Source organism: Mercenaria mercenaria, chromosome 6, assembly GCF_021730395.1.
Source record: "Mercenaria mercenaria strain notata chromosome 6, MADL_Memer_1, whole genome shotgun sequence".
Lineage (NCBI taxonomy): Eukaryota > Metazoa > Mollusca > Bivalvia > Venerida > Veneridae > Mercenaria > Mercenaria mercenaria.
The window spans coordinates 15,134,352-15,147,535 of NC_069366.1; the positions used below are offsets into that span (position 1 = coordinate 15,134,352).

A 13,184-nucleotide genomic window follows, 5' to 3' on the forward strand; every position below is an offset into this window, starting at 1 on the left:
CTGGTTGTAGGTGCTGATGGGAATATCCGGCATTGAGGGTAAATGTTTAGGCGGTAAAGAGGGACCGCCGAGTTACCGCGTGAACAGTTACCCGAGAGAAGTATATTTCCATCTGCACCTACAGTCAGTGATAGAATCTTTTCCTTGCTTACCATATTCAAGAAATAGTAATAAAAATATAATCAATCAAATGACTTTCTTTTTAGTACTATTCCTTATAGCAGCGTATTTAAACAAAGCGCGGAAAACCAACGTCCGTAACATGAAAGACGTCATGACGTTTCAAAGACAAATAACAATGTTTAGTTCCGGTTTTGTTTTATCAGTTGCATCGTAACGTTATGATTTTTTGATAGAATAATGTTTTTTTAATCGAGAAATGCACTATCAGAAACAAAGAGGAACTCACAAGGTAATGGATTTTTATTCCGCTTTATAATATAAATATAAATTACCACATAAATCTTCTACATATACCGGTATGTAGTCCGTGATACGTCAATTACAGCACGAGAGTCATTTTACACCCCGTGGGGTGTAAGATGGATTTTTCCAGCACCGATGAAAATACCGGAGATCCCCATGGTATGCAAGAAATACTTGGTCAATATGGCACCTCTCGACCAAACATCAAAGTCAATATGAAACTTTATATAGTATTCATGAATAATATATCATGCTGCTATCATACTGTGATATTTGTGAAGATTCTAATAGACTGTATACATATGTAATATATCACTGAAATCACCAGATAGCAAATACACGGATATTGATCTCAAAATCTCCCTTCTCAGATGTTAGCACGATAAATGGATAATTTAATGTTGTTGACGATTAATCAATTATTCATCCCGGATGACAAACAACATTGAGCCAAATTGGAAATAACGATAAGTTTTTAATCTATACAGACACATTTCCGTAAAATTTTCCCCTGAATTGAAGTCAAGAAGTTTAATCTTTAATCTGGTAGAAAACAAATGTGACAAAACATGCTTATACAATAATTTGTACATGACAATACGAGTTATTTTGTGCACACCAACCCAATATTGCCGAGTGAATTAGGAAATAATGTATAGAATAACAATGTTTTAACTGTATTAATGCATGAAAAGAGGTAATACGAACCTGGAATAATTTCACGAGAGCGTAGCCCGAATTATTCTCGGGACGTATTATTACCGATTTTAGTGTAAAACACGATTTACTATAAATCATTTGCTTTAATTTAAAGTGTATACAGCAGCTCTGTATTTTGTCAGTTGAACACTGTAAAGTGTTCACAGTTGTTCAATATCCTGCCTGCTTAACCCGAAAAAGTGTTAAAGTTGTTCAGTATTCTGTCAGCTGAACCCTGTAAAGTGTTCAAAACTGTTCTGTACACGATCAGCTGAACCAGGTTAGTTAAGACAGTGGTCTGTCATGCATCCCAACATTAGACATAAAATTGTTTAGCGGGACAAACTGAGTGAGAGTAAAACGTTTCCCATGATAAATGCAATCTTTTGAACTACATATGATTTCTCTGTTTCCATGGAAACAGTTCAGTTTAGGAAAAAAATCAATATGGACAATCATTTCGTAATATCGTAGTCAGCATTGTGGAGAACAGAATAACCATGGTGTCAAAATGGCGTTTAAATCGCAGTATTTTTTACTCGTAATAAGAAAATTAAAAAAAAATAGAAAAAATAAGCCGTTTAAAACATGTCTTAGACCAATTACAATAATTCAGACAACTTTTATTGGGTTGTAAAATTTCATTATTTCTACAACTGGTATTCTTGCTATAAAGGTAAACATAATTTTCCTAGCTAATTTAAAACAATTAAACCATTATGCTACGACTAATTTCTCAGGAAATACATGTGCGATAATCTTAACAAAAAATAAGATTATAAAATTAATATCAATAAACTGACAGTCATTTATATTAAAGCAAGTGATCACTTGTCCTAAGACGACTTGATTAGAATGTAATATGATAGCATAGCGTTCCGTTTATTTGTGACAATCAATTCAAGTAACAAGTCGAAAGATTTCCTGCGGCCAGAAGTTAGACAGACCAGAAATTGTTATGGATGTATGTGTGACCACTCAGCCTAAAAAGTAACTTATGGGTGAATAACGTACTTGTTCTTTTTATTATACCATTACGCTTTAATGTAGGAAATATTACTCCATTCTACATGATTTACAAGTAGATCTATGAAATATGTATTTCTTAATTCTGAAAGTTATTGTTTTAAGCAAAAATAAATATATTTCCCTTTCATGTATAACATATGGTCACATTCCTTGACTATATATATTGAAATACTTCACGATAGCTTTCTCAAATGTGATTCATGCCTTAACCTGCACTTCGTTGACAACACAGGACCATACTCCAGGAAATTGAAGAGCAATTAACAAAAAAACCCTTATGCACAACTAGGTATCAATATTGATCATTGCTGAAAGTTTGAATAGATTATATGAAATAATAAATGAGGAATTCAGGTCACAAACATTTCTCTATATATCATATAGAGTGCCAGCAAAAACGGCGCTCCATAAATGCGATAAGCCAATCGCATATCGGTAAAAAGTCCCGTGATGTCACCCAGTCCCCATGTGCTATACTACTTGTTGTATTCCAATATAACAGGCCGCAGGTAACAACATAGACGATTGAATACTCTTTTCAAAGTACTAGATATAACCGTATGCGCAGTTGGGAACTGCATAAAATTATACGCGTGCAAAAGGAAATATGGAATGTTTATATTTACTAACATGTTACGCTAATTTATACGAGCCGCGCCATGAGAAAACCAACATAGTAGCTTTGCGACCAGCATGGATCCAGACCAGCCTGCGCATCCGCGCAGTCTGGTCAGGATCCATGCTGTTCGCTTTCATAGCCTATTGCAATTAGAGAAACTGTTAGCGAACAGCATGGATCCTGACCAGACTGCGCGGATGCGCAGGCTGGTCTGGATCCATGCTGGTCGCAAAGCCACTATGTTGGTTTTCTCATGGTACGACTCATATGAAATTAATTCTAACTGTTGATGTTCAGTAATTAGACCTTGCTCTTATTTTACTGAGCTTGCTCAGACTGACTTTATTCGACATCAGTACTCCGACGAGAAATCTTCACTTGCTTGGTATTTCCATTTTCACTCCAGCGAGATCATTCCACACATTTTGTACCCGTTTTATCAGATTTGTCCCAAACTTTTGTTGAACGGTATAATCCTTGACCTGGCCACGTCTATCCTTCTGATTAAACCAGTTTCTATAATGATGTACAAGTCCGATATTATCTGGTATTACTGCTGTCCTGGCAGCTGGAACTTCATGTATTAGGATTCTATCAACAGAAGCTGTATGTGCTATATATTTTGATCGTTGTCATGCAGGAAAAATTCTACCTTCGTGTTCATATATTTGAAGAGTTACTAATTTCAATTTTTGAATTAGATATTTGTCTGGAAAATCAGTTGTATTATTTTCCCATTCTTTTCTAAAATATGTACTTTTTAAAAGAAATACATTGGATTTTTCTGCAAAGGGTTTGATAGCGTCTGTCCAGTTAAATTGATTATTTCCATGAGGGATAATAAATTCAACCAAATCAACATTAACTAGATATTCAGAGTCACCCTTACTTCGAAACAAACAATCATTCAAAGCAGCTGTCTGGCCAAAGTAATGAATTTCTGTTGGTTCCTTTGACCTTGGATATGTAGCGACTCTCATTGGTAACCGCCATTGCATAACTTGCACTAAGCCTCGTTTTGAATAATATGCAAGCACTTGATTTACATTGATGGAAGTAGAGATGTTGTAAATCACGAACTTCTCAGCTCCAAGTATCCTGTTGAGTTCAATCCATTCCACGAGTTCATATGCACGACTGTAATTAAAGTATAATGGCGAAAGACAGACAGCAAATCGGTTTTTGTATCCTTCCGGTTTTGATACATTCTTCACTCGGAGTATATTTAATGGAGTTTCACAAGATTTCGTTACTACAGAAATGTAGGATGGCATCCGAGATGTTCCCAGGCCACACTCAAATATTGTAGACGTGTATCTGAAAAAAAGACATTAAAATCCATATATCATTAAACTTTGAAATAATCGACTCATCAACTTTAAAAGATTAATGTAGGCTACAGTTATTTATTCCAGTTAAGCTTATTCTTCGAAAAGCTGACATTTCTGTTTTGCATTGACCAATCTTTTCTTCCTTCTTTTTCTTTTTTTTTTTTTAATGTTTCTTATCATTTTAAAGTATACATTTACTTTGAATTATACTAATTTGTTTTGTTCAATTATGATAAAAGCTTCGAACTTTTTGAACCACTGTCGAGTCTGCTTCTATATATTTCATATCTTACATCCTGTCATTTAAGCAAGTTAAACATGCCAACATGGTATCCGTACTATAACCGTTTTATAAACAATGATTATATTTATTAAAATCTTAAGTATGCTGTATGAACAATCATACCATATCTTGGCAACGTATCCGCATGATTGCAAATGCCAAAGAATTTAAGAAGACATGTTTTCATTTAAGACTAAATCCATATAATAAACATTAACATGAACGTATTCTTATTTCAAACGATAAAGGCCACATATTATATAATCCAAAGACTACGGATTATTTTTTTAAAAAGCTACCCCATTGTCTGATTAACAAGTGAACACGGACCACTGAGGTCTATTTACTTTGACTGATTATTCTGAAGCCTACAGAAGGCACTAAATATTTTGGAGTCACCATCTCAATCGATCTCTCTTGGAAAACCCCCAAAAAGCCAACTTCTTCATGGCATTCTTCCACAGGAACATTCGCTCAAGTCCACCCAGTGCCAAAGCAACAGCCTACAAGACATATGCCCGTCCAACGTACGGTGGGTTATTCTTCCACTGTGCCCCCATCGCCCTACTCCAGCCCCATGCAGACAGCCTCATCAGACAGTTTGACTAACCTGACTGATTAGCCAGTGTGCACGGATGGCAAGCTTCAAGCACAATGAGGTCATGTTAACCTGACTGATTAGTCAGTATACGGACGGCAAACTTAAAGCTCATTGAGGTCGCACTATCTCAAATGTCTCTCGAGTGACCTTTAGATGACGAAATTATGACCAGTTTCGCAGCTTTAAAACGTGTGTAAAAGACATGTATATTAAAATTACAGCTGTAAAAGACCTGTAAGTGGAAAATGACCAAATGCAAGTTACAGGTGTAAAAGATTAAAGTCTCAAAAATACAGATGTAAAAGTTTTACAGCTTAAAGTTTCCGCTTGTCTCCAAATTACAGCTGTAAATATTTTGGAGGGAAACGTGAGTAATGTCAGCCATATTTAATGCATTTTGGCGTGCCATCATATAGCTGAAATTCAGAGAGACGCGACATGTTCTAATTTACATAATTCTAACAGTTTTACAGTCGATTTACAGCTGTAAAATGAAATCTGTAGCTATAAAATCAATGTTGTTTTCTAACACTGTCAAAAGTGATCAATATGCCGTTATGGATAATCTATTTTCCAGAGTAAAGGATACTACAGAAAATATAAATGCAAACATTTATTCCCAATGAAAAAAGGATGTCAGATCATGACACTTGCCAGATGGTCATCTGTGTACCAATACAATTTGACGAAAACACCCTCAAGCGTGAGCAGATGATATGTAAATACTTGGTCAATACAAGCGCGGCATCACTAAAACGAAACCTTAGACCGTGTACATATTTAATAGTGTATATGTAATTGTCTTTTACACAAAAGTTACATTTTACAAAGTAAACAACTGGACATCAGGGTCAATATATACAAATTAAAGCTCACCTCGCTGAAGCTGGTTATTCAACACAACACGCAAAACAACAGAATTATATACACTATACTACATACTATTCCTTAAGACCTATGCTATTTTGAAATTATGAATTAGGTGGGTGGGTACATGATATTATTTCTGAGGAATTTCGAAGTTACTGTAAAACAAACGTTATTCCAATGTGACAATACATCAAAACCGTGAAGTGCTGAACTCTTACTTTAATTAAAAAAGTAAAGTGGGAAAAGTTAACAGTATGTTCGTGTCAAAATTTTCGGGGTAAGTATTCTATGTCATCGTGCATAACTGCGAGAAACTATAACATACATAATAAAGCTAAACTATCCGTGTAAATGAGCTGAGAGCTATTTTTCTATTTCCGTTTATTACTTTTCTAAAAAAAACACATTACAATTTACCAGGTGTTGGCAAAATTTGTCATTTTTGTGCACATGCAATCTGACTAAAGTACATATCCTATTACGCTACGCTTAGGATCTGAACACGAACTATTGATAGCCTCGTTCTGACGACCCTTCCACTAGCGAATCCAAAGCTAACTTACAACATTCTGCAAGCTTAAAAAAGCCTTGGTTTTTGATATCTACAATTCTAATGTCGTATGAAGTCAGATAGCCGGTTAGCTCAGTCGGTAGGGCACTTGCTGTTAGCGAGGGGTCCCGGGTTCGGGCTTGGACTGACTGCAAATTTTTCTTACTCTTTGACATTCTTACAAGTCGTCTGATTGGTTCAAATAAAAAAAGATTTGCGAAAATAAAAATAGCAATATTGGAAATCCAAAATACATAGAAGACGTATGTGAATGGGTAGTTCTCAGATCTTCGTTTAGAAGATCAAGTACTTTAGTCAGATTGGTGCACATGCCTTTACACATGAAAGAAGTCCGAACTATAGGTATGGTGTGCGAGAAGGGCCTGAGCGCTTACATAGTGCTCATTTACAGGGACTGTACTGCTCAGATAAATATATATACAACTTTATCATAAGTCCGCAAAGTGCAACAAAAGAAATAGCAGTATTAATTTTGTAATAATATTATTTATTTACAAGGTATGTCTGACAAATGACATCGAGAATTCTAACTGACCTTTTCGAAAGCTGCATTTTCAAGTACCTGAAATTTTCCACCTTGGTCAAAAAAGAATGTTTTACAATAGATAATGACTGACTACAGAAGGTAATAAAAATACCTTTGACCTAGAGAATGCTACAACCTACTAAACTTCAAAGTTTAAAATTACATTGAACACGTTTGCTTTAATTTAAGGTGAAAAATAAACTAGAACTCTATGATAAAAATCGAATAGATCATTTCGGACATGTTAGACATTGAGAAAGCAAACATATCGTACGTATTATTTAGCAAGGATGATTTGCACTGTGAATATATACTTTTTACACTTAACATTTAATTCCACGAGTACACACACATAATTATACATATATATATTTACCTTTACCTTTTATACATTAGGAATATGTTTGTTTTACATGTAAGATTAAAGCATTAACCCCTCGTGAAAATATAATGCATGCGGCGTTCACTGTTGATATATAATTATAATATTATATTTTGACGTTACACTGAAACAAACAAACCCTTTTTACATATTCATTTATATAAAAATATAAACAAACAAACAAACAAAAACGGGAACAATGTTTATTTTGTTTGATTGAGAGTAACACCGAAAGGACACAATGAACTTTTCCCAGGTTTTGTTGGTGGGGAAAGGCTCCAGGTGCTCCTCCATACATTTTTGGGGGCTCAGACTAGTACCTAGATCGAGACACTAACCTCAGTTGGATGGCATCCTTACGTGAAAAGGTTTATACCTCAAGTGAGTTTTTGATCACACGTCGGTGATGGGCGAGGAATTCGAAGACAGCGACCATGACCATCAAGTTTTTCTTTTGCAAGTATAAAACATAAATATTCAATTAAATTTCGTGAACATAACTGATACGCTCAATGACATTTACCACGTCGGAAATTACAAATGGTTTGCCGAATACACCATACTTTTAATTACAACAGTTTACACACCATGTGGGTCGGAAAGCACGAAATTTACGTTCTTGAATGTATATGTGAATCGTCATGTTTGAAATGTAAACAAAGGCATAAAAGTAACTGTTTTCATGTTCGTGGTAAGGATCGACTTGTGATTGTCAATGTTCCCGATACGGAATATATATGAATGTATAAACACGAGCCGTTTCATCTTACAGGACTTACAAGAACATAGTAAGCGGTTGTTTATTTATTGTATTTATGTTCTAGTAATCTTTGCCACTGATTTCGAGGACAGGCCGGGTTTGTGACATATACATGTCTGTTGTTGGAGTGGAAAAAGATAGGTCCAAAATTTAAACTAAAAGCTATATTGCATAAATTTTTCATTATTTCTGTGCATACAATTCGGTTGTTTAAAGGTTAGAATATCAGAAAATTACAGGAAATAAAACATATCTTTGAAAAAGTCCCGATCTTTCATCATTTGTTTGGTTGGCGTATGATTATAAATTTAATGTTAGTAGGCCGTGATGTCCATGAAGCCGTGTAAAGTGATAATTTTGATGGCACGTTGGTTTTATTTTGTAAGTGTGAGTGATCGTTAAGTGATCAGAAAGATCGCACAGTGGGATGTTATAAAAAAGTGATGCTTTATTTAGATTAGAAAGTCAATCGTACTCTGCAATAAGGAAATCTCAGGTAAAATACTCCTTTTATTTCGTTCACTGAAGAAAACATGGCGGACAAATTTCGTAAAAGAGCGGTGCACGTGTGATTCGTGTAACACAATTTAACGACGTTTTCTTAGAAAACTAACGCTCAGCTCATTTACACTGACATATCCTTGATTGAAGAATATATATATTGTATATATATGAGAGACTTACGGTACCAAATACTTACCCCGAAAATTTCTATGCATTTTCTTCTAGTGCACTGTTGGCAGTGTTGGGACATGTTTTTGAGTGTCATTGATACTTTATAATTTATTCGGAGATACATTTTTTATTATTATTAGTTTCTTTTTGATCCCCATGCATTTTTCGCGTTGTTACGACAATCTCAGTTTTACATAGGAATTTTGCATTGTCAAAATAGCATAGGCCTTAAGATCAAATTGCAAAATGTAAGACAGTTTTCAGTGATTGCAATTTGAATTGCAAAAGGTTAAACAGTTTGCAGTTGCACTTCAAAATGCGAACTGAAAATTGTGGACCAATTTTACTTATTACGGAACAGGATTGTGATATTTGGTGTTTACTAACTTTTTATTTTGACCTTCCCTCGGCATCCTTACCAAGCTCTGTTTTTCCTTCACGAACATTTCTCTTGATCTTTCATACTGGTACCAGTACTGGCATATAGTAATAGTAGAGACAATTTGTTTTGCTCCAATAATGAAAACTTTTTTCCTTCCTTTGATATAGAAGGCGGAAAATACAAACATAGTCTTTCTCTCGTCCACAGGAAACCAAGATTTTTCATCAATCATTTGAGGCGCAAACGTTATTCCTTTACATTCTCCACTTTCTACAGTAATTTCATCTTCATTGTCGTCTGCTTTCATTGACTCTTTGTTAATAAAATGTTCATGATTGTTTCTATAAACGGTTACTGTATGATTAATCAGATATTCACTTTTAATAAAGCTTTGTAAATTGTAACCATTCTTAAAATACATATTATACGCAACAAAAATAAATCCTTGTAACACTATGAGTCTAATAATTAAATATTTTAGCAGACGTTTCATATTTGTTACACTGACTGCATAACTTATTGAATGGCTAAAAGGTAGCAAGGTACACTTAGATGCGAAAATTTTGGGCACGGACGGTCTTACATGTAGCGAGTGGCAATATTGCACTTCCCCTATGAGCAAAATTTGGGTGGCTATTTTATAAATTGCGTGCATGTTTTGTGCTTTTAATTAATGGCAAGATCAGGATTCTCATACAAGAATAAAGAATGTTATCAAAGCGAAAGGTTTACATCATCCATGAAAAATAGCGTGCCAAAATCATCAATTTTGCACCTTTTGAACAGTCTACAATGATCCCGCTGCAAGAACACTGTCCAATTTTATTCCATTTCTTAATTTAATAGTCCTTACTGAACGTCAGGACATAAACGGAATGGGGGCCCATCCAGCTCGTTTATTCGGAAAATAACGAAAATGTTCCTGAGTATCAAACAACAAGCACAGAACACTTCCGTGAATTGAATTTTTCCGCGAAATGGTGTCTCATTGATCATACAAAGCTACCAGCAGTTAGTTTTCCAACTGACATCAGAATTTTACATTTATCGGCTGTATAAATTTTCTAAAGAATTAAGAATCATTATCTCTCACTTTAATTTACAGACATCCAAAATCACGATATTCTCTTTATAACAAATATTGACGGGGGCCAAAATTCGAAAGTGTACCCTGCTACCTTAATAAATTGTAACTATCCCTGTAAAACTGCCAAATTGTACCTTGTATTAAAAACGTTGGCCGAACCGCTATTACAGGATTATTTGGTTTAACATTGAATGCAAATATATGTTCAAATTACGGTTAGTTTAGATTCTGTGACAATGGATATCTGTAATTCGCCGATATTATACTATTTATAGATATTGTCGCGTTAACATGGCTGTGCAAGGCAGCAGAAAAGTACTTTTTGCCGCCGGTGTTCGGTATCTATAGAATCTCATAGGAGATGGTTTAATTATTTATCTTAGTTTATCAGTGTCCAACCTCAAATTGAAAGGAGTTACATTTCTTTATTTCCGATGAGAACAGAAAATATGACCGCAATAAGACAATGTATGGCTACAATGATAACTTTAAAATTCTTCTATTCAGTAATAACCGGGTATATTTAAATAAAACATCAGTTCGATCAAATAACATCAGTCTGATCAGGGCAATGTTTTAGACAAATTCCGTCAACATGCTTTCGTCTGGTTGCGTAATTTCTAGCTATTCTACTTGACCCAGCTGTTCGAAAATTTAACAGGCGATTAAGCTAACAGTCGCTTCACTTTTAGGTTTATATTTCAACATTTTAGAAGACTTAGAAAAACAAAGTTATGAGTTAAGGATTTTGAGCGCTTAAATGTCTTTACAGTAAAATCTAAACATGATACTAGTGTTTCCCTGAAAGACAAATATTTTGAATCAAAATTTAACCACCGGTTAGTTTAACAGCCTGTTAAAGCTTCGAACAACTTGGCCCTGGTCTTTCCTACGGCGACATTTTTTCTATAGAATTTACTTGATAATGATATGAGCCATTCTGTATATGCCACAGTAGGTCCCTTTATTAATTCTATCATTTACTAGAGGAGATGCCCTGACAAACGTGCGACATTTTTGAGTAAATGCCATACGTTTTGCATTTATATTCCCGTGTAGACAGTGTAACAACTTGCGCAGTTACATACCTGAGTGAACGCCCTTCCGGAAGTGTTACAACTTTTGCTGGTTCCTCTTCCATCTTCACGTTTTGTCTTCCAAAATTCTTATTCCAAATCTGACAACAGTAATTTGATGGTCCTCTATCTGTTATTCCAACAATCACTATTTGACGTTTGTTACGTAAAACGTACGCAGAAAATACGTATGATTGATTATGTATGTCAGCAGCACGCCAAGATGGTTTTCGTGCAAGATGAGAAGGAAAAACTGTCGCTTTGCAACTACTCGTAATAATTAGAAACTTATAGTTCAAAGTAATCCTGTCTTTACATTCAGTCTGTTAAATAAAACTCTTTCGCGAATACTGATGTCAGCAAGTAGGGTTGAATGTTCTACAGAATCAAATTTTGTCAACTGTTTCACATAGGTGTTACGTAGTGTATTCAATATAATTAAAATCACTGTAAATCTTGTCATAAATTTAAAAGATTTATTCCAATTTAGCCGCATTGTAACTTATTACGAGTCCAATTGTAAAATGCATAAACACTTCTCTACCCGAGTTAAAATATCTAATCATCAAAACATCGAATGACTTACGGAATTATGTTCAATTATCTGTTTTGACGAGTAGTGTCAAATTACATTAATACAAACTTTAAAATGCAGTCTTAGTAAACATTTTCTAAATTACTTCCGCTTAGGGTGAAGGGTACAGAGGCCCGACAGTTCGTTCAAAATTGAAAGTACTTATGCATCGAAAAGGATTTATTAAAGATCTTATGATTAATAATGAGGAATTAATCTTTGCTGAAAATTAGTATTATTTCCCTTGACTCAGTAAAAGCAGAGATTTTCGCCTTGATTTGGTGAAACATTGGAATTTTAATTGTATCTAGTAACTTATTGATGGATCAATCGTCATGGAATTTTACATAAATGTAGAGCAATAAAGGTCATTGGTGCACGCACAATTTTCATCAAGCTCACTTCAGAAACTTCTTATTTTTTGCCTATTAATTGTTTAAAAATCCATAAGTTCCCACAAAAGAAAGTAATCCATTGAAGGATCTTCGTAAATTTTGATACAAATATAGATCACTATAGGGCAAGCACAAGCTTCCCCTTCGTGCATTATTTCATCACGTGCTGGTACCTGGGTTGAACCACCAACATTGTTCGAAGCCTTCCTCAGATGAAGAATTCAACACCCCAAGTTGGGCTCGAACCCATATCAATGAGCAGCACATTATTCCGAGACAGCGACATAAACCACTTGGTTATGGAGGCCCCTGATCAAGTAAGTAATTCTTGACAAAGCTACATATCGTGATACTTATTGATCTTAGTCTAGTACAGTCAAAATTCTTTAGTGCGTAACATTTTCTGTGACAGTAATGTATATCCATACAATTCATTTTTAGCCATACTACGTGTCCTGCGACTTTTTGATGTAAGTCTTGAAACCTTACTAATTGTTCATATTGACCAGTAAAACTAAAAAAAACGATATTAGACTGACCAAAAGTAATTATCCATCTGTATTTTATTTGAAACATCAATAGTGTTGATGAAAGTGATTAAAATGATCAAGTACACACTAATTGAATGGCTTTACAATCAATAACCAAAAGTATTGACCGACGTTGGAAGGATATGGAGCAACAGTGTTGACAACTAGCCGTCGAGCCATTTAATTTCATGTATTTTATCATACACCGTTCTAGTTTTTTCTAAACAGTTTCGACTTCAACCCAGCAAAATTTAGTCTTGTCTGACTAACCGGTTAGTAGCACAAACTATGGCCATGCAAAGTATACAAGAAATGTGTAGTTATTAATCACTATATGATATCTGCTGTAATACTACACTAATTGCGGA

At 34.7% G+C, this 13,184-nt stretch overlaps 1 protein-coding gene across 2 annotated transcripts; it reads right to left on the reverse strand.

The window, feature by feature from the left end:
• Positions 1 to 405: 405 nt before the first annotated feature.
• LOC123550291 (uncharacterized) lies at positions 406 to 11,944 on the reverse strand. 2 transcript variants are annotated; one of them, XM_045338720.2, is made up of 3 exons: positions 11,330 to 11,944; positions 9,160 to 9,466; positions 406 to 4,090 (listed from the first exon to the last, which is right to left on the reverse strand). In XM_045338720.2, exons 2-3 carry the CDS (start codon positions 9,459 to 9,461, stop codon positions 3,406 to 3,408), a joined length of 987 nt encoding a protein of 328 aa, XP_045194655.2. In that variant the 5' UTR covers positions 9,462 to 9,466; positions 11,330 to 11,944; the 3' UTR covers positions 406 to 3,405. The 2 variants fall into 2 exon arrangements, with proteins under 2 accessions (XP_045194655.2, XP_045194656.2); XM_045338721.2 differs by lacking the exon at positions 9,160 to 9,466 and having other exon boundaries at positions 11,330 to 11,942.
• Between the last annotated feature and the right edge of the window lie 1,240 nt (positions 11,945 to 13,184).

Excerpts from the sequence above, each read along its gene's own strand:
- LOC123550291 (XM_045338720.2), bottom strand. The coding sequence starts at position 9,461 with ATGAAAGCAGACGACAATGAAGATGAAATTACTGTAGAAAGTGGAGAA. Across the intron at positions 4,091-9,159 it reads AGGGAAGGTCAAAATAAAAA|ATACACGTCTACAATATTTG; the intron begins GTTAGTAAACAC and ends TCTTTTTTTCAG.